At 41.8% G+C, this 21,765-nt stretch overlaps 1 protein-coding gene across 11 annotated transcripts; it reads right to left on the reverse strand.

Moving 5' to 3' along the window:
• Positions 1 to 4,822: 4,822 nt before the first annotated feature.
• LOC147223724 (dynactin subunit 1-like) lies at positions 4,823 to 19,910 on the reverse strand. Of its 11 annotated transcripts, none has more exons than XM_086165741.1 (32): positions 19,852 to 19,910; positions 17,257 to 17,322; positions 16,954 to 17,148; positions 16,391 to 16,472; positions 16,255 to 16,286; positions 16,127 to 16,147; positions 15,521 to 15,544; positions 14,340 to 14,426; positions 13,798 to 13,950; positions 13,111 to 13,134; positions 12,515 to 12,712; positions 12,212 to 12,416; positions 12,043 to 12,121; positions 11,412 to 11,571; positions 11,206 to 11,310; positions 10,684 to 10,875; positions 10,479 to 10,595; positions 10,226 to 10,378; positions 9,918 to 10,078; positions 9,292 to 9,460; positions 8,481 to 8,549; positions 8,082 to 8,294; positions 7,833 to 7,994; positions 7,343 to 7,474; positions 7,126 to 7,251; positions 6,554 to 6,696; positions 6,305 to 6,471; positions 6,095 to 6,213; positions 5,826 to 6,021; positions 5,663 to 5,736; positions 5,496 to 5,585; positions 4,823 to 5,371 (listed from the first exon to the last, which is right to left on the reverse strand). In XM_086165741.1, the coding sequence occupies exons 2-32, from the start codon at positions 17,296 to 17,298 to the stop codon at positions 5,234 to 5,236; spliced, it is 3,828 nt and encodes a 1,275-aa protein (XP_086021867.1). In that variant the 5' UTR covers positions 17,299 to 17,322; positions 19,852 to 19,910; the 3' UTR covers positions 4,823 to 5,233. The 11 variants fall into 11 exon arrangements, with proteins under 11 accessions (XP_086021867.1, XP_086021866.1, XP_086021863.1 ...); XM_086165740.1 differs by having other exon boundaries at positions 19,657 to 19,895; XM_086165737.1 differs by lacking the exon at positions 19,852 to 19,910 and adding an exon at positions 18,970 to 19,029.
• Positions 19,911 to 21,765: the final 1,855 nt, after the last annotated feature.

Genomic DNA, 21,765 nt, shown 5'->3' on the forward strand with positions numbered 1-21,765 from the left:
ATGAAGAAATAATCAACCTTTGTGACAGATGTCCTTCCATTTGATGCAGATAAAGCTCCTATTATCAGGACAAATCAGGACAATTTTACAACCATGATGGAATATTTACCAATTGAATCAGACTACATGAATACTTGCAAGAAAATGTAGTTTGCTGAATCACTATTTCTTTTTTTAGGAACTGTGAAAGATGGATAATCGGAGGGTATGTTTTTGATTTGTTTCAACCTTAAACCTTTGTAACCTCTTCTTTCGGCTTTTCCCTTCAGGGGTCGCATCCGTCTACCAATATATTCTCTATCCCTCCTCTGTACAAGACCGAACCACCTCAGTCTGGCTTCTCTGACCTTCTCTCCAAAACATCTAACATATGCTGTTCCTCTGATAGTCATTCCTGATCCTATCCATCCTGGTCACTCCCAAAGAGAACCTCAACATCCTCATCTCTGCAACCTCTAGTTCTGCCTGCTGTCTTTTGTTCATTGTAACAGTTTCTAGTCCATACATCATCGCTGGTCACACCACTGTCTTGTACACCTTTCCTTTTATTCTGGCTGAAAGTCTTCTATCACATAGCACCCCTGACACTTTTCTCCATCCATTCCAACCTGCTTGGACCCGTCGCTTCACCTCTTTTCCACACTCTCCGTTGCTCTGGACTGTTGACCCTAAGTACCTGAAGTCCTCCAGCTTCTTGATCTCCACTCCCTGTAGCCTCACCATTCCACCCGAGTTCCTCTCATTCACACCCATATATTCTGTCTTGCTGCGACTAACTTTCATTCCTCTCCTTTCCAGAGCATACCTCCGCCTCTCTAGATTTTCCTCTACCTGTTGTCTGCTCTCACTACAGATCACAATGTCATCCGCAAACATCATGGTCCATGGGGATTCCTGTCTAACCTCACCTGTCCATCACCATTGCGAACAAGAAGGGGCTCAGAGCTGATCCCTGATGGAGTCCCACCTCCACCTTGAACTTCTGTTACCCCTACAGCACGCCGTACCAGTGTCTCACAGCTAGCATGCATGTCCTGCACCAGTCTAACATACTTCTCTGCCACGCCAGACTTCCTCATACAATACCAGAGCTCCTCTCTTGGCACCCTGTCATATGCTTTTTCTAAGTCTACAAAAACACAATGCAGCTCCCTCTGTCACGATACGTGGGGGGCGGACTTGGGCAGGGAACCACACCTCAGAGAAGGAATCTGTATTGAAAGTGCTTTATTTGGATTGAACGGCAGGTAGGGTGTCACTGGTAAGCCCCTGGCCCCGAGACAGAGTTGCACAGGGCTGGGTCTCACCAGGACGGGTTCCAGGCAGGGTGACGGCAGGAAGGACTGGGTCTCACCAGGACGGGTCCCAGGCAGGTCAAGGCTGGGTCAGATGTTACACCGGCCGGCTGGGTCCGGTCGTAACAGGGTAGGGGTCCGGTCCTGGCAGGGTAGGGGTCCGGTGTGACAGGGGTCTGGGACATCCACAATCCTCCAGCACGAGGCAGAGTGTGCCGCTGCCCTTTATAGGGATCTTGATTAGCGGCAGCTGCTGCAGCTGGCGCCGATTGCGAATTAATCCCAGCCGTGTTTCCTCTCGGCTGCCGAGAGGAGATCCTGACACCCTCTGGCCTTCTCTGTACTTTTCTATTAGCATTCTCAACGCAAATACTGCATTTGTAGTACTCTTCCAAGGCATGAAGCCATACTGCTGTTCACAAATGCTGACTTCTGCTCTCAGTCTAGTTTCCACTACTCTTTCCCATAACTTCATTGTATGGCTCATCAACTTTATCCCTCTATAGTTGCCACAATTCTGCACATCCCCTTTATTCTTAAAAATAGGCACCATCACACTTTGTCTCCATTCTTCAGGCATCTTCTCACTCTCTAAGATCCTGTTGAATAATCTAGTCAGAAAATCTACCGCTGCCTCTCCTAGACACTTCCACACCTCCACAGGTATATCATCAGGACCAACTGATTTTCCACTCTTCATCCTCTTCAATGCCTTCCTTACTTCACTTTTACTAATTTGTGCTACTTTGTGGTCTACAATAGTCATCTCTTCTACCCTTGCCTCTCTTTCATTTTCCACATTCATCAGCTCTTCAAAGTACTCTTTCCATCTTCCCATCACTCTTCTAGCATCTGTCAATACATTCCCCTCTCTGTCCTTAATCACCCGGACCTGTTGTACATCCTTTCCATCTTTATCTCTCTGTTTCGCCAACCTGTATAGATCATTCTCACCCTCCTTACTATCCAACCGAGCATACAAGTCATCATATGCCCTTTGTTTTGCCTTTGCTACCTCTATCTTTACCTTTTGCCGCATCTCCCTGAACTCCTGTCTGTTCTCTTCAGTCCTCTCAGTATCCCACTTCTTCTTCACTAACCGCTTTCTCTGTATGCACTCCTGCATCCTCATTCCACCAAGTCTCCTTATCTACTTTCCTTCCAGATGACAAACCAAGTGCTCTTCTACCTGTCTCCCTGATAACACTAGCTGTTGTTGTCCAATCATCTGGAAGCTCACCCTGACCACCCAGACCCTTTCTCAACTCCTCCCTGAAAACCATGCAACACTCCTCCCTTTTCAGCTTCCACCACTTTGTCCTCTGCTCTGCCTTTGTCCTCTTCATCTTCCTTGTCACCAGAGTCATCCTACAAACCACCATCCTATGCTGTCTGGCTACACTCTCACCTACAACTACTTTGCAGTCACTGATCTCTTTCAGGTTACCTCGTCTATACAAGATGTAGTCTACCTGCGTGCTCCTACCTCCGCTCTTGTAAGTTACCCTATGTTCCTGTTTTTTCTGGAAAAAGGTATTCACTACAGCCATTTCCATCCTTTTTGCAAAATCTACCACCATCTGTCCCTCTGCATTCCTATCCTGGATACCAAATCTGCCCATCACTTCTTCATCCCCTCTATTGCCTTCACCAACATGTCCATTGAAGTCTGCACCAATTACCACTCTCTCATTTCTGGGAATATTCTGCATCACTTCATCTAACTCATTCCAGAACTTCTCCTTCTCTTCAGATTCACATCCCACCTGCGGGGCATAGCCACTAACAACATTGAGCATCACACCTTCAATTTCCAGTTTCAGACTCATAAGTCTATCTGACATTCTTTTCACCTCTAGGACGTTCCTAACAAACTCCTCCTTCAAGATAACTCCTACTCCATTTCTCTTCTTGTCAGTACCATGGTAGTACAACTTAAAGCCTGCTCCTAAGCTTCTAGCCTTACTGCCTTTCCATCTGGTCTCCTGGACACACAGTATATCCACCTTCCTTCTCTGCATCATGTCAACCAACCCTCTACCTTTTCCTGTCATAGTCCCAATATTCAAAGTCCCTACTCTCAGTCCCAGGCTCTTTCCTTTCCTCCTCTCTGCTTCCGAACACGCACTCCTCCTCTTCTTCTTGTTCTTGGACCCACAGTCGCCCAATTTCCATTAGTACCCTGTAGGTCATCAGTACCAATGGCGGTCGTTGTTAACCCGGTCCACGACCGATCCGGTATGGTATAGTTTTGGTTGAGTCGCATGTTTGGTTTTGGCAAAAGTTTTACGCCGGATGCCCTTCCTGACGCAACCCTCTGCATTTATCCGGGCTTGGGAACGGCACAGGGAGACACTGCTCCCTGCCCCCCAAGGCAAGCTTGGAGAGACACAGGCCAGTGCCGCCCTGTGGCTGCATTTGTAACCTGCTCCGATAAAAATTCAAGCACAGGGTAAACTACGGACTCATGGCCACCTCAGTCTTTTTTGTTGTTGTTGCGTTGACTTTGCTGACTAACCCAGTCGCTACTTATTTGACATCACACATCTGTTTATCATGGGGTTGTTACTATGCCCACCAGAAGGAGCTCTGCACTCCAGACATGACATCAACATGCACAAGTTAGAAACAATAGTTGGTTACATACTGACACTAAAGTGCAGCTTAGTTCCAAGCAACTATTGTTTTCCATTTTTTCTCTGTTCATTGATAAACTTGTATTCTCAATTTGAATTTTTTAAGCAAACTTTACAAATGAAAATGTATATTCATGCTATTAGTATGTGTTGTAATATGGAAACAAGATTTGTAGAATGAGAATGACACAAAAATTCAGCGGCTCATCAACATCAAGCGGCACACTCACTATTCCAACATGGAAAAATGACATCAACTGCAAGGTTAGACCTCAAGCTTTGGGAGATGTGGCCAAAAATAGGACGACTTGAAGACATTGTGTCCATGATGGTGCTCCACATTAAAATGATGAGCTTCACTGTGCTTCAGAAAACAAGCGCTGACTCAGGAAGGAGAGAGCGTCCGCCAAACAGACCCAACCCAAACTCCCCAACACAAGCATCACGATCCCGTGCCTACACTGCACAAAAACAGTCAGGTCCAGGACTGGGCTGCCGATGATGTGTGGTTCAATTAAAGACAGTATAATGGTGACATCTAAGTATTCAAAATATTGTGCTGCAGAACCGTATGCCACATTTCCAGTGTTACTATACAAAGCTCCTTGAACGGATGTTGTGTACACGATAAATGATCATTTGAGGACTTTTTTGCATATTTGGTTAATCGTGACTTTTTAAAGATCAAACTAGTGTTTTTTTCACATTTATTTAAATGTTATAAGATTTGTTGGCCTCTTTCTGCATTTTTGAAATATTTTCAAAAGGTCTTGTATTGTAGTGCTTTCATTTTTTTAACGCAGCCCTAATTTGATTTGTACAGGAATGTTTATGGAAGGACGGGGGGTAGTTATCCGAGTCGCATGTTTAATCACGTTAAATACATCAAGATTTATGAAGATAAGTTTTATTCTACGAGTAATTACAAAAAATACACAGAGAGTGTAATTGGTGCAAGTGCAATATAAATTAGATCTTTTCCTCTCAGAGTCAAAACTGGTGACAAGATATTTGCTTTCAGTGATGACAATGTGACTCCTTCATACATCAGATAACGTTCAGGAAATTCAACTGGACACAAAGATAATAATTTGTGAGTAAGTCAATACATAGTGGTATATATAACCCGCTGTGTCATGTTGATTTCAAGGTTGTAGTGTCATTGAGAGAATGACGACGAGACAAAAGGAATATAGAATGTGAAAGTAAAGTCGGAATCAGAATATGAGCGAAACTTCTCCTAAAATGAGCGAAACTTCAAATCGGGGTTTAATGATGCTGTAGGCCAGATATGTGGGGTTTTCACGCCATGAGTAGACGGTGCACTTGTTGCAGCTGCCGCTGTGAGAGGACAAGGCGGTGGACTTGTTCTTGTCCTGGGGGGCAAGGAATGGCCACACGTCCCATATACACAGTTCCTCCTTTCTTCTCCTCCTTGGCCTGAAACACATAAATGCAAGACAAAAGCAAATATGAAATGTCATCAGCTTATCATAACCTTAACAACATCAACTTATAATCATGGAAGTGATGAGGGGGTTGTTTATGTGCAGTGTGGTACCACCTTAACAAAGGAGGAGACAGGAAATGTTGCAAAGTCTGACGTAGCCTTTGCTCCAGGCTGATAGGAGACAACGTGTTCAGCTACTTCCCCCTAAAAGAAGAAGAAGAATTCAGAGGCCAGATTCAAGTGTTAGAAATGGTAAGGACTATAAAACATTCAGACATCACCTTGAGTTTGGACAGAGCATCGCTGAGGTTCTGCAGGCGGGCAGTCTGCTCCAGTAACTGGGCACTGGCACTGACTGAAGGAAACACGACAGAGAAAAACAAGCTCAACATAACTAATTTCCTTGAACAAACCATCTCACTCACCTGACATCTACCAACGCACCCGCTGTCTTTCCTGTAACATCCACCACCTTGAACTCTGCACTCAGCTTGAGCAGGGTGGCAAGCAGTTGGTCGGTCCGCCGATAAATGCCTGTATTGAGCCCCTCCGGTGGCATGGAGCTCTCTTTGGACACTTGAGGCAGCTTGATTGGGCAGAGTGGAGGCAGGGAGGCCAGTTGGGCTCTCATCCTCTCTGCCTGGAATGCAAATATACTCAAGATTAGTCTTCCCGGAGTTCAACTCGGTTAAGCAGTCGTCACACCGGCATACCTTGAGTCTGTTGTTTTCATTCTTCAGGTGTTTAAGGCCATGTCTCTGAGCTTCAAGCTGTTGCTGTAGGAGCGGGGAGTCCACCACCTCCACCGACCCAGCCATAGATGGAGTCAAACCTGGTCCAAAGAGAACCAATGTGAAATTTGTAATCGATACTCAATGTGGAAACCCGTTTTGATTTGGAGTCTATAAATCAGAACTAGGCACCTGCTGCAGATCCATGAACAACGGAAGCTATTCCAGAAGCAGGCGAGGCTCGCAAGCCTTCGATTGTCATCTTTGATTGGTTGTTGATTCGTTGTTTCAGCTCCGCCTTTTCCGCCTCCAACTGGTCAATGTCAGCTTGCAGAGCGTCCATTGTCTCCTCAAATTCCCTGAATTTGCGGATGAGTATGGTGAGTAAGGAACGGGTGACAAGAAGCAAGACATGAAACTCTTGGTCTGTCTGGTGCTTACTTCTCTTTCTTCTTCAGCAGTTCAATGTTCTTGTCCAACTGTGTCTGAATTTTCTCCACCCGTTCATCTGCATCTTTGGTGGAGGTGTCCAACTTCTTCTCCAGGAGGCTGAGACGGACGCTGGCCTCACTCAGCTCTTCTCCCTGGTGAAGAGAGGCGTTAAGTGTTAGAACAGCTTTACTCTTCCATGGGCCAGGCACTATAATGACATTTATTGTTAGCCATGTGATTCTTGGTAAGCCTAAGCCAAGCATGCATAATTATTTGATTAAAATCTTAATTAGTTAGAAAGTAAATCAATTGACATATGACAAATAAATCATAAACAAAACGCTTCAAAAATTTTTCATCAACTAATTGTTCTAATATCAGGCCAGTGGTGCTGGTGCTGGTTATTAAAAAGAAGTTTGTTATTTTATGTCAGGGGTGACAGACATTAATCTCCAAGCCAAAGAAGGCACTGTAATATTTATCATTATGGATTTCACTCTTGAGATATTACAAATGTTCATGAATCACTCAGCCCTCCCTCCTATGTCAAATAAAGGATGGTAAACAATAGTCCACACTACCTTGATCTTGAGGGACTTCTTGAGCTCCTTGATGACTGTCTCTCTGTCTTCAAGTTTCACTCCTAGACCCTCAGCATCAGTAATCTCAGCCCTGACAGTGGATGCTCTTGTTTCCACTGGAGGAGTCTGAGGCGGTAGGAAATGTAGCAAATGATTGAATAACAATGTCTGAAAATGTCTTAATATATCAATCCAGACAGTAAATGTGCACAAATACCTTGCCCTGAGGTTTGTCTGCATCGTACTCTCCTTCCTGCATGGCTGTGGCCATCTTGTTCATGGTAGCGATTACTGAGCTACAGGACTGACGCAGGCAGTCCGGGGCGTTCGGGCTCTGAGAGCCATAGACCTGGATGGATGAAAAATAATTGAACTTAAAACAAATATCTAGGCAACTTGTGTCAGAAGAGCAGATTATTAATCAGATAAAAAAAATAGAAAGGGATGATAGTAAATAAATAGATGAAAATAATACTATTGACATGAGCTAAGGGGATTCTGTTTTAGTAATATACTGCCTTCATTGAGATTGACATTTAAATTAAAGATAACAAGAAAAATATAAAACTACTTTTAAACTGCAGTGAAGCATTTTCTCCCTTCCAGGAATTCTAGCTCAACTAGGGTAAAACATTTATTACCAATTTATGGTAAAACATCTCCCATTGACAAAGGGACCAAAGGCAAAGTGCACTGTGATTCACTACCTGCTCCACAGTTTTAGCTGCGATGTCCTCTAGTTTGACACTACTCAGCCCTTCCTGCTCAGCCAGCGGCGCGACCAACTGAGCGCCGGCTGCAGCCAGTTCTTGCAGTACCGCCACCAAGCGGGTCAGCTGCCTTCTGCACTCTGTCAGTGTCTCTGACACCTACGAGGAACGGACAAATCAAGCTTCAGTCATTTAACAACTCTTATCGGTTTTAAGAGTTGTGTGCGTCCCTTCCCCATCCTATACCGGTGCTCCAAATCTAAGCGCCGCAGGTACTCCTGCAACATCTGTCCCGGGCATACGGCGCCGGATCTTCTTACAGAACTGCTTAATGTCGGAGCAGGAAGTGTCCAGGTCCTTGAGAAGGACAGCAAGGACAGATTCCTCCTGACCTGCTGCCATGAACACCCGCAGGCGAGCGACCTCCACGCCCATACAGTCGAGTGCACTCTGGATGAACTGCAGATCACAGGGGCAATTCAGTTTGTTACCGCTACTTGCTAAAATTCAATGTTGTGACAAAGTTTGCTTTTAATCAAAAAAGACATTTCACCTGAAATTCAGTCAAGTTTCATAGGCTAAATAAGCAGATCGTGTCAAAGTCTAAGAATCAAAGGGGTCAAAGCTTCAGAGAATCATCAGTACCTTGATGTGGTCGGCCAGCTGCACTGTGCAGTCCTCAGTGTGATCTGCCAGATGGACACTGTACAGTTGCTGGAAGACAAAAACAGTGACTTGCTGTGTTAAATGTACTGCGCTTGGATTGCTAAACCACTACTGCATAGAGAAATGAACAGCGCTGTTCAGATCACTTTGTTTTCTCACAGTACACTTGTGTACTATGCTTATAAATCATGGCTGAAATTCTAGAAAAGTGTCTGCTCGGCCTTTATACTGCCACAAATTAAAAAAAAAAAAACATGGAATTTTAAGATGCCATTCTTACTACTAAAATGATACATCTAAATAGATATATATGGATTTTTTTTTCCCAATTCTTCACAATCTCTAGAACTCGGGAACTAATTTATGAAGATACTGGTATTAAAAGAAACGAAACTTCATGGCCACATTAAATAAAATTGAAATATTGAAGGAAAAAGCACTACATTGAAGCATAAAAGCCACAAGCTGGTGCCATCTGGTCTGTAAAACAAAGAGATAGAATTAAGAGAGGATGTCAAGATATAAAACAGAGAGGAAAATAAAGATTGCCCCATGATTGCTGAGATAATTATAGTTTTCCTCTGCTTCTGGGTTAACGATTTTTTAATGCTTTTACAGTCTGTTTTGTCATTGTAGTTTACTGTCCTTGCAGGCAAATGTTAAACATGACTTGCTCAAATACAGACCAAATATTGAGGGTTTGATGATACTGTCATTCATGTATGTTATAAAAACCATTCTTCAGACATCAGTTTTGGGAGATTCAAGTTAACCCACATGATCATGTTACCTGATAGTACTTGATGGCCTTTGTCAGAGGCTCCACCTGAACCGTCTCATCCAATTGGTCCTTATGCAGCAGGTCAATTAAATAATCCAGTGCACGTTCATGGAAGCTCATTTCAGAGTAGAGTGTTCCAAAGCGCTTGAAAACCTCCACGCTGCAATTGTTCAGAGCCCTGCGGCCAAAAAAAGACACACCCTTTGTGTTTCTGTCTTTGGTTTACAATATCAAACAAAGGGATGATAAACGGACTGAAAATAGTCTTGACAATGTTGATTAATGAGAACCTTGTAAGAAAACATCTCAAAATTTGTGAAGACTTCCATTTAAACTTTGGTGGTCAAAAAAAAAAAAATAATCAACAGTCTCGTCAGCTTGAATTCTTTGATATAACTTTGAATCAACCTGCTGTAGGTCATGCTTTCTGTGTCTCTCCTCAGGAAATATGTGTTCATTTTAGTGCTGTAGATTGTTTGATGGTACATTTGTGTTTAATATTTGTTTTGTGTGTTCTTGCTTCACCAACAGGTACCTTATCTGCTAAAAGGTATGATCTCTATCTATAAATTATTATACTTGGTAAATGAATCCTAACGTTCACTGTATATTACAACTGGGATGAAGTTGCTTACTGTTCGTATTTGTGCAGGGTGGCTTGGAGCAGGCTGAGTGAGTAGACGAGCCCCGAGGCAAAGCTGCGCTGTTCGCCGGGAGCACCTCTCAAGCGTGTCACCTCGGCGATATTGCCACTCAAGTCAAACTTATCCTGGGCTTGTTTACTGATCAGCTCGGCCTGCAGGGAGCAGCAGGTTAAAGTGAAGTTAAAGAAATGTGCTAATTTCAGCCACAAGTGGAGGTAAAGGCATTTGGGATTGACTAGATGCATAGATATGAAATAGAATCTAAACAATGTCATTAAAAAAGCAAGACAGCCACGCACCTTGCAAATGATCCTGGGGATGAGCAGCAGCACCAGAATGCAGTCATGGTCTCCGCCATGACGGAGGAAGGAATCTGGCATAAAGGAGGTGAGTAGGGAGACCTGTCTGTTGGCCTGAGCCACCTCCATTTTTCTCAGCTCCATCTCGATGGCCTGGGGACACACAGTATTTACTTTCAGGAATGAAGCACATTAAAAAATCTGACAGGTATGAACTAATTACCGCACTCACGCACACACATACACACCCTACCTTGGCATAAGCCTTTGTCTCTGCAAACTTGATCTTGAAGTCAAACAGTTCAGCAGGAGCTTGCTGAACTTGATCGGTATTGGAGCTCTGCTGACTGAGCAGGTCTTTGTTGGCCTCCTGGCGCAGATAAAACAAAAGAAACTTTGACTCAATGCTCCTATAGATAATGTTTCAGGACATCATCTATCCTAAAATATGCACCCACCTGCAGTCTAGTGGTGAGCTCCCTGTATTTGGTGATGGTCTGCTGGTAATCAGCTACAGTTTCCTGTGCAGCCTCCACCCTCTTTTCTGCCTCTCGGACCTTTGTTACACTCAGGTCCAGCTGCTCCCTCAGCTCCATTTCTGTCTCCCTTGCATTCTCCTGGAGCTCATCGTTCATTTCATTCATGGCCTCCTATGGATTCAGGGGGAAAACACAAATGTTGTGGCCAGACTCCTTTTTTATTTTGTCACTAAAAGATCCTCTAAGCTTTCATGGATCAACTTAAAATCTTCCCCAGACATGGACCACTGTTTCCAGCATGCGTTTCAGGCTGGATGATGCTTAAGATAATCCTATGGAAATTCAGAGCCCCCCCCTCTATCAATGTTGATAAGTTAATCATTAAATTTAATTACACTTTTTATGTCTTTTATTCTTTGAAAAGGCTTGTCACTTAAACCTAGACAACAACAAGCTATGTTAATCCTAAACCAACAGCTTTATTATTAAATATAAACTGACCAGATCAGTCACGGTTTCTCTCATCTCTCTGACTTTTTCCTCCAGGTCCAGATTCCTCTCTGTCAGGGTTTCAACCATCTCCTCTGATCCCAGGGCTGCATCCACCTGGTGCAACCAAGTGGGTGGGTAGAGTCTAAGATCACATAGTTCGCCAACAAAGACGTTTACATGCTGCTTCGTTAGCTCTTGTGCTCACTGAGCTTTACCTGCTCTTTCAGTTCATCGATTGTGGACTCGGCCACCTTGACCTCCTCCTGGAGTTTTTCCTTCTGAGCCCTCAGGGTCTCCAGCTCGGTGGTCTTCTTCTCCGTCTGTTTCTGCAGCTTCAGATGCTCCTGTTTCTCCGAAGCAGACAGGTCACGCATCCTGTGGAGAAAATGTGAATCTGCATTTACTTCTTGGTGGTTACTAAAAGTGAAATGATTTTGATACCTCGACGTTGGGGTTATTTGAGCTCCTGAAAATTATTAGCATTGAGAGAGATTGAGAGATTGTGCAGGGACAAACAATTTACTGTTTTGTTGCTCTTCCTACCACTGGTTTCTATTAAGTGGAAAGAGTATGAATTAAATTACCATAAAGATTAGCAAAATATGAGGGTTCTGGTGGATAAGCAAAAGAAACTACTACTTCTTGATTCAGTGAATTTATTTGTGTTTATGCAACACATGATATACCTGGTTAGTTAAGACAAGTACACTATCTTTTTTAACTAAAAAAGTATGCTTATATTCCCATATGCCTTATTTCTACTATAGTAGATATTCGGTCTCCACAGATTGCTTTTGGGCCGTGGCAATACAATGTGTGGATATAATACGGTCCATCTTCACTGACCTGACCAGAGCCTCCTTTAGTCTGGCATTCTGCTCCTCCAGCTGTTTGACATGGTAACTTGAAGCAGCTCCATCCGAGCCTGCAGGTGAAAAAGGGAACAACACAGTAATGATGGACAACATTATAAGAAAAACAGAAAAAAAAACAAACAAAAAAAAAACTCACAAACCTTTCTCTGAAATCTCATGTCGGAGAATCTCCAGGTCCATGGAGAGCTCTTCCACTCTTTCTTTAAGCGTATCCACCTCCAACTGCAGAGACTCCGCTCGTTCTTCAGCCATCTCTTTGTCCAGAGTGGCCATCTCAATGGCGTCTGCTGTGTCAGACATCTCCTCCGTGTAGCGGTCTTTGGCCTCCAGAGCCTCACGTAAGTCCTGGGCGGAAATAGCACAACGTAGAGCTTTAAAAAGCCACATTTTGATAAGTCAGGAGATTTACATTACAGAGACTACTACTTCGTTTTTCAATTGACCTTCTTGGCCTCTTTGAGCTGTTTCTGCAGCTCTGCCTGCTGCTCCTGCATTTTGGTCTTCCACTCCTGAAGCTGCTCCAGCTGGATCTTGTATTTCTCCAGCTCCTTCAGTTTGGCCTTGTCCTCGGTTCGCTTCATCTTCAGCGTCTCCAACTTCTCATCCAGGTCCTTGACCTGTGCTCGCAGAGACTCCTCTTCCTAGTAAGGGGGGTCAAATTAGAAAGACGAGTGAAAAAACAAGAAGTGCAAGAGGATACAAGAGACAAGTCAAGCGTCAAATGTGATGACATGAGGGAAACTTTAAGAATTTGCAGTGATAGATTCAATCCCCAAGATATGAGCACCTGGTAGTAAGGAAAATTAGTAAAAACTATTTTTGAGGTCAGTCACCAAAAATCCACAGCATTTGAGAAATGTTCTGGATAGGTTCCTCAATTCATCCTTTTATTAGCCCCCGAACACAAAGTGGGATTCAGCTGTCCATGCAATGTAAGGACATAAGAAGATAGTTAACTCGTGTCGGCTGAGAGACCAAAGTTGGTTAGTTAACTCATGCCAGGTATCATCAGCATGCACTGGTGTCATTCAAACACTACCTGCTTGGAAAGTGCAGGTTCCACCTGGACAAATAATGGAAAAATAAAATGATGAATATGAAGGTAAATGACAAAGTGGAGATGCAACATAATAGGGTACCTATCTTTACTTTTTTTTTTTTCCTCAAAAGTTCAAGTGATGCAAATTTGCAGGTACATTTTTTAATGGACTTTTAAATAAATCTAAAGATTTTTTGCCAAGTAATGTGGTTTCCTACTCATTCATCTTAATCCATTTTTTTTGTGAGTGATTTAATGTTAAGACGTCAGAGAATTTTATGCCTAGTTTCTTGGTAGTTTTCAAATCATTTCTTGCCTTTTTGGCCAAATTAAGCAGTTCCTCAAAATGTTTTCAAGATAATTATTTGTTCAAATTCATTATTCAACTTTGAATGATTCTAAAAACAAATTTAGAGTAGCTTCTTGTCGACTTAAAAATGACTTAAAGAATTCATTTAAATACTATTTGGGAGTTTTTTTAGGACATTTTTCTCTGTCTTCAGTCTCCATATGTTTTCCATGACTGCAAAATAATTCCAATAGCTTCCAGTTCCTTCGGGATTTTAGAAGATGTGTGGAAACACTGAATTAAGAAAAAGCTGGTCTTGCTGGGTGTATACATTTTTTTTATTCATTCAATTCCTTCAATTGTAGCACTTTGGAACTTTGGAAGCGCAGGCGACTCACCTTGCTTGGAGCAGCGGGGACTGGAGCAGCAGTTGCTGCAGGAGACCCACTGGGCTGAGGCACGACAGGAGCCGCCAGTGCCCCCTGGTGGGAGGATAGGCCTGCCTCACTGACATCTCCAGACAGAGAGGTAGATAAGCTCTCCCGAGACCCCTGGCGAAGGAACGCGTGTGGGAGAGGATGAGGTCGAGAGGGAAAATGAAGGATGGAGTACAGAGAGAAAAGTCGAAAGTGAGTGCAACCAGTGCAACTTACGGACAGGAAGACATTTTCACCAGCTTTATTTCTAAGGTGAAAAGTCTGTGAACGTCCATACAAAATGGTAACTTCTCCCACTGTGAATAAACTCCTTTTATGAAGAGTAAAAGAGTGACCGTCCCATACTTGGCTGTGCCACAGACATTGTGATGGTTTATCCCAAATACCAGATACTGTCTAGTTTAATTTCACTTCCCATTATTGGAAGGCAAAATCCACCACATCTCAGCGACCAGAATATTCACCACTCCCAGTGCAAAAACGGGCGAGCTGGTGGAGCATACCATGAGGGATAATCTGGAGCGGCTCGGGGGTCGTACCAAGAGGGAAGGGAGGGAGGTGGCTGGGGCCAGGCGACTTGGTGTGGTCCACTACCACAGTGGGATCACAGAGACTGTGTTATATCTCTCGGTATTCAAAACATTTGAGACGATGATTATTTGTGAGGCTATCAAACACTGGATCTTAGCATGCCTCTTGGTGACATTATCCTATGTTTTGAAGTTTAACTGTCTCTGGATTATAGCTATAGTTTCTATCAAAGGTGAAGCATACACAAACTTAAATCTCCAAAATATTAAGACCATTTTGTCTGCAGCCTGCAAGTAACTGGCTTGCAGGATGTCAGCATAGAAATCAAACAATTGCTCTATTAATCAGCATGGAATCTTTGTAAATAGTAACAGAATGTTAATCGTTGAATTATATCAAATATATGTGGAGTTGCATTTTAAGATAGTGATGTTATAATCTGCCTTTTTTGGAGCCTTCGTGAGAAATAATTTTAAAGTTGCACAAATTATTTATAGAATTAAATTTGAATACAGTCTTTGTTGTTCTGTTAGTCATAAAATGAAATGAACTTGAAACAGATCTTAGAAGAAAAGCAGTCATTAAGATTTGTATTGATTGTTTCCATTGGCACAAATTGCACTTGATTACTGAAATGACATAACAGACATATCCACAGTACAAAGATTAATATGTCATTATGCCAGGGCTATTAAAACTATCTTTAACCTTGTAATCTTTAACCAAAGAAACATATTCCACTTATAACACCTCAAAGTTTTTGAGGTCAACGAAATGATTACATTATTGATGCTCCCTTTTTCTCTGAAACTGTAACACATGCAATCTTAAAGTGGAGCACAATTTTCCTGTCCAACCTACAAAAGGATCATCGAAACAGTGCCAGTTGCTAAACTGCAAGCAAATATTACAGGGAATCCTTCAAAAGCAAGCTCAAACCTTGCCTGTCCCCTGTTCAATGGCTTGAGGTTAAGTGAGTGTATGCATGGTATTTTGAAAGACTTTGCATATTTGAGCCCTTGATTTGATCTAACACTTATCAAAGACCTTTCAAGGAGTTGAGCAATTGAGTGACAAATGTTGCAAAATTTAGAGAGCTTCCCAATCTTTTTTTGAGCCTTTCGCCTCCACAGTCTGCTATTGATGAGCTCACCTTGGCAGAGCGCCGGGTAGAGGGCTGAGGAGAGGAGGAGAGGATTTGCAGAGAGAGGGACAGACACGTACACAAAAACACAGAGGGGGACACAGACAAACATCCAGCAGTGGTGTTGCAGGGCGAGAGATTAACAGCAGATTATAGGCATGTTAAGTGTTAGTTTAAACTGACTGATCATTGAAAGTAGCAGGCCACATTTAACGTCATCTTTATATTAATAACCCAAGACACAGATGGGGGCATCAACTGGAACTCGTGCAACAATGTTAAAACAGGGATGAAAACTTAGTCAATAAGTAAAGCAAGAGTCAGAAAGAAGTGACACAAAAGTCAGTCATATTTGCTGCTGTGTGATCATGCTAATATGTTAATTTATACCAAAAAAATTTAAAAGATAATGATGGCAAAATTAAAGATGCATTCTCTGTGCAAAAAGTGAGTACAAATTAAGAAAACAATTTGTAGAAAGATCTTGTGAGACTTGATGTCTTCATGTCCCATGCAGATGTCAACAAATGGAAAAACAGCATGAGTTGCCACTCAGTGTGAGTAATGAGACCCAAGAAGAGGGGAAAAAAAGCAGGATGATTCTAATGTTTCTACCTTCTTGAGGCTGCTAGGGGTCTGAAAAGGTATTCAGAAAAAAAACATAAAAGTTAGCACACAATGGCCATCATTTCATTCATTGCCTCCAGTTAGCAGAAGAGGATGAGGTGAGAATGGTCGCCTACCTGTTTGGTTGATTTGGGAGTCTCAGAAATCTCTGGTTTAAAAAAAAAAAAAAAAGAACAACAAAACAAATGTTATGTGCGATATAGCATTTTTATACGACGAAGAAAGATATCAAACTGTGCTAATGACACTCACCTTTCTGTCTTGCTATCTTGCTGGCGACCGACTCAGGGGGGTCTGAGGAGGCAGCACTGGAAGGATCTTCAACCACCTGGAGCTGGAAATTGACAGGACAGCATGATGAAGCAGATTCCATCTTCATGCTTCGGCACATTAGTTAACCACCATGGACAGAGTTTAGGGTGCGTACATGCCGCTCAATAATTAATTTTTTGTTTTAAGAAGTTGGTCCCAATTTTCTGAACATGTGCATTCACAATAATTGTAGAAGGAAAGTCTTTTTGGGTGATTATTTTGAATAGAAAAACAAACAATACATTGGTTGAATTTGCCATATAAACATCATTTCCAGCTGTACTGCTTGTTTCTGATACTTTGCCTGCTCATACTGTCAGGAGGAAAGTCTTATCATGTCCTTTATAAGAGTTAACAAAAAAGCAGGCTGACTGCACAAGCATTTTTTCCCTGCTAAGAATATCAGAAAATAACGGGAGACCTGAAATATTCAAGGCAGTGCACCATCAACTCATCCAAAACAAGCATTCATACTAACGTTACAGCTCATATAATACACATACCTGGGATTGTCTGACAAATATCCCGCGATTTTCCTCACACGTGAAGTATCGTTTCCCTTGCACGGTGCCATCGTTCTTGCCTTTAGGCTCATCTAGAATGACACCCACCCATTTCCCCGAGGCAAAGAGGGTGGCACCGATGTAGGCGACAGTGCCACGCTGACCCTTCCCAATCACCTCCACAAAAGAGCCAATCTAAAAGAAGCGGGAAAGAAGTTAATCCAGATCAATTAGGGAATCATTGACAAATTTAAACAAATGGATTCCTTCTCCATCTAATTTTGGGATGTCTGGAAATATTACCTTGGGGGGTTTACCGGCCTCGATAGATCCCGAGCTGCTCATTTTGCTGATCAGTTGGCTGGTCACCTAGAGCATTGTAGATAGATGAGAGAAAATCAGAAAGATTTGAGGGGAAACTATTTACCGAGGCAAAAGCAGGATAATGAAGACGAAGAAAACATAAATAAAAAGAATAGGTTATAATATGACACAGATTCAACTGCTCCTAAATGATATTCGATCTATTAATTATATTTTTATCCTTTTTATCCTAATATATTTGTATCCTTCGGCGTGGCAATATGAAAAAAAAAAATCTGAGAATATCCAGTTGTTTTTTCCAATACTGAAATAAGTTACTATATATGTCAAGGTAGAGAAATACCCTCTCCCGCACGATTAATACTTTAAGTCATATCCTTATGTGGCTTTTGTATGTAGCCAAATGTAATTTCTAACTGATTTTTGGCAATGTTGTGTGAATTTTCAATGCTGTGATGTTTTGAAAACAAAGTGAAGTAAAGCAACACTACTGGGGGAAGAAGATTTCAGAAAATAAATGTAAAAATCCAACATAGGATACAACAGTTGTATGATATGTAATCAGACAGCTGAGCTCGAGTGAACACAGATGGAGTGTTCATTGAGGCCATCTAATCGATGCAGTATGTCACAGTGATTGGCTTAACATAAAGAAAACCAATACAGATTTCTTTAAAAATAAAACAATAATAATAATATTTTTTTACATTTTATTTATTTTTTATTAAAAAATAAAGTAGACCACTATAGATTTATTTTAAAATATAGATTAACTGAATGTAAACATCCAGTGGAAAAGCAAATAATAGATATGTTCGATTGCAGTCAACAATCTCCAGTCCTCCCATAACAAAGCACTGGATGACACACCAAATCACTGAAGTTTTCAAGGAGAGGGGGACAAGTAGGGGTGGTGTCTTGAAAAAGTGCGACTGGTGACATCAGTTCACACTTTTCTCAATCCTAATAAACAAAACTATCTGTAAAAACATTATTACTTATTGTGACAAAAATGTATTTTATCACAAGGTCACTGTGGCTGTCTCACTCCCCTCCAACTGTTACCTTCAAGTCTTAGGTATTGAAAACATCCAAGGGCCATTTTTTTGCTTGTGGAACACCGACACACTCATGCACCTAGTCATATGTCTGAACCCACAGAAGATATTTTCTCGCTAACACAGAGGTGCTCATTCAGGACCAAGTAGGACTGTGGAGAAGTGTAATCCTTTTATATAGCTGTGACATGTGAAGTCACGCTGCCAGTAGTTTCTACACCACAGGGCAAATAGCATTGATCCCAGCCCTAAAATAGAGGCCAGGGTGCAGGATTTTTTGTCGCTGATAAAGGAGCAGAGGTCAGTTTTCAAGAAACTAAGGGGAGCAAATACTAGTTTAATGGGATTAATGGGGACAAAAGCCTGTCTGAGGATTTTAAATAAGATAAACAGCTTTCATTTCTTTACAGGCTTACAGAGGGACCCGAGTTCCACCCAAACATATCCTATCCAAGAATATGCAGCAAGCTGAATCAAACATCCACTGTATGGTAAGTACAACAAACGATTCGTCTTCAATCTTTTATAACTGAACCCATTGCCTCATGATGATGAGAGGAAGCCTTTTTCTTACAATCCGAAAAACAAATAAGGAGCAACATATAGCTTCATATATTGAATCCGCGCTACTCACCCGGGGGGTGTAAGAATGCCGCCTGCCCATAGCCATGGTCACCGAAAAAAGTTTGTTACTCGGCCGACACAAAGATACAACCAGAGCTAGTTTTTCCGAATCTTCACATCCCTTCCAGGGAAACAATACACGAGATTGGAAGGGAGGGACCCCGGTGATGCATCACTAAACGTCACCGCCGATTTGAACTCAGAAAGGGAGGGTAAAGCCTCCCCGTTGAACCTCTCATGGGAATCACGGATGGATGCTTGAGACTTGGCAAGAGAATTATAGGAAAAACTAACAACATTATAGTCTTCTATTACTGACTTGTCGCCACATTGGTTAGGCGACGTCTTCGACATCTAACGTCATCTATATTTCCCTAGTTCAGTCAGAATAGCGACGAAAACGAGTTAAAGAAAAGCTGACTTCCAGAATTGACGTTTCCAATTATGGTTTTTAGTATGTATTGTTCCACAAAGCATGGACAAGACTTCTTGTTTGAAACAGCATTTTTTTTTCTCGAAAGTTTCGAAGCTAAATGAACGTCTTATTAGCCACGGGTGGACACTACAAGAACGCATTTCTATTCCCTGTCACTCCATCCTGCCAGAGACGACCAATTTAACACGTTATATGACAGATAGAACAAAACAGAATTCTTGTTGTAAAAAAAAACTTTCAGGGAATGTAGATTAAACTTACTTTGATAATGTAGCCTAGCTTACGTTGACAGTAGTCACATCGGTGGCAAGGCCAGCATCAATAGGTAATCTGTCCGGGCTTAAGTTGAGTAACTGTATTCTATACCTTATAACGTATACAATGATAGTCGGATCTCTACATATAAATGGTCATAAAGACAAAACTAATCCTCTGTTGTTATTTTTTTGGACGTACCTGGAAATCCACTAACCCTTTCCGTTTTTCTGACAGGTCACTTCCGGTGGCTTGACGGATCAAAAATAATAGGGCACGTGAAACTAGCGCCTCTAGTGGCGACTGACAATATTAACTCGACTTTCCGGCCGTCCTTTTACTGTTCCAGGAAATTCACATTTTCTCCTTGCGATGAATTCATTGTCTTTTTCAGGGTTACTTGACATTGTGAGCACGGGGGATTAGGGCGCTTGCACCTGAAATGTTTGTGGGATTGCTTCTTTGCAGCGTTTACAGCAAACCTTTTTTGCACCACTATTAAACTATAAATGTAAAATCCACAACAATATAGCCGAATATGTGAGGTGTGCTCTGTCCTTGACTAGTGTCTGTGAGTCTGTCTCATAAATACGTATCCAGTGTTTTTAAAGACTAAATATGCTGAACAAACTTGTAAAAAAACTTGACACCATTATTTTTTAGCTTGTATTTATTTTGTTTTCTTTATTTTCTTTGAGTTTTGTTTTTTTCAAGCATCAAGCATTTTTTTATTCTTGTCAAAAGGTCTTATGTGTCAAATCTAAACCAAAAAAATTGGCATATGATATCTCCTCTTTGTCAAGACTGTCAAAAAAAAAGGATGCTCAATTAAAAGTCACTTACACAGCACAGACATTCATTGTGATGGGGTTATTAATATGACACAATAAAGCCCCTTTAGCTTTATTCACATGCTGCTGCCAGCAGGAAGAAGGTACCAGGCAGGTTATCTCTCACATGTGAAAAAGCAAGGACAAATTCATCATGCAGATACTGTGTTTGCAGTTGAACCGTAGTGACATATTTGCACGGTGGCCTGTGGTGTTCACGGTGGTACGCATAGCTGCAGATTATCAACGGGAACATGAAGATTGGGCCAGGTTTTGTGAACCTGGTTTTTACCTTTTTGACACTTATAGCAATATTCTGCGAACGTCACGTCAATCATCTCAATCAAGGAACCCCCTACACACACATTTTTGTGCTTCTGCTTTTTGTTTGCATCACTAACCTGCATCATTAGTTTGACTGTTACGTTAATATTTTTTTCTGTTTATTTTAAGAACAAGCCAATGACTACACTCCAATGCACTATGATGCCAACGTTGTACTTTCACATAAATGCACGATTGATAATTATATTGTAATATTAGTTAAGGTTAATTGTTTTTCTCAAACACAGTTGGGCGCAGAGATTCTCCAAGTAACTATCTTCATCAGCTGCTTTTCTTTGGCTGTCAAGCCGGCGAGTGTTGACACATTCTCTGCAGCCCTGCGGTTGATCGGCGGCACTGACAAACCGCTGGAATGTTGAAAAATGAGTATTTACAGCTGCTGTGTTGGCTTCTAACATGCCAATCACTCTCCTCCCTCTACAGTCACATGGCTTGAGCTGCAATGTCTTTTTCAGCAAGTGGAAATAATAAACGAGTTACGCCAACACATTTGAAAGTATTAAGAGGGACTATATAGGTTGTAGCTTTTTGAATAAATCCCTCCAATCAGATCATTGTGAGGCTGACACAAATTCTAGTATTTAGGTAGATGCTTCGGTCAGTTCTAGACAAGTGCGAAAACCAAAATATATAAGTTCTGTATTTTCTATGAAGAGGGTTAATATATTAGATAATATTACAAATTCTAGTGCCTAGATAGATACTTCGGTCAGTTCTAGGCAAGTGCAAAAACAAAAATATATAAGTTCTGTATTTTTTATGAAGAGGGTTAATATATTAGTGCCCTCCAGGGAGAATCAGCCTCTTAGACAGAAGGGAGTGAAAAACTACACAACTCATTGAAGTGGCCTGTTAACAGTGCATAGGGAAAAATTGATAGATTACAAGTGTAAACAATTCTTTGCAATATGCGGTCCAATTCAACAATGGGATTTGAGGT

The sequence above is a fragment of the Fistularia commersonii genome, chromosome 19 (assembly GCF_037954325.1).
Source record: "Fistularia commersonii isolate RoL2024-O1a breed Wild chromosome 19, RoL_Fcom_v1.0, whole genome shotgun sequence".
NCBI lineage: Eukaryota > Metazoa > Chordata > Actinopteri > Syngnathiformes > Fistulariidae > Fistularia > Fistularia commersonii.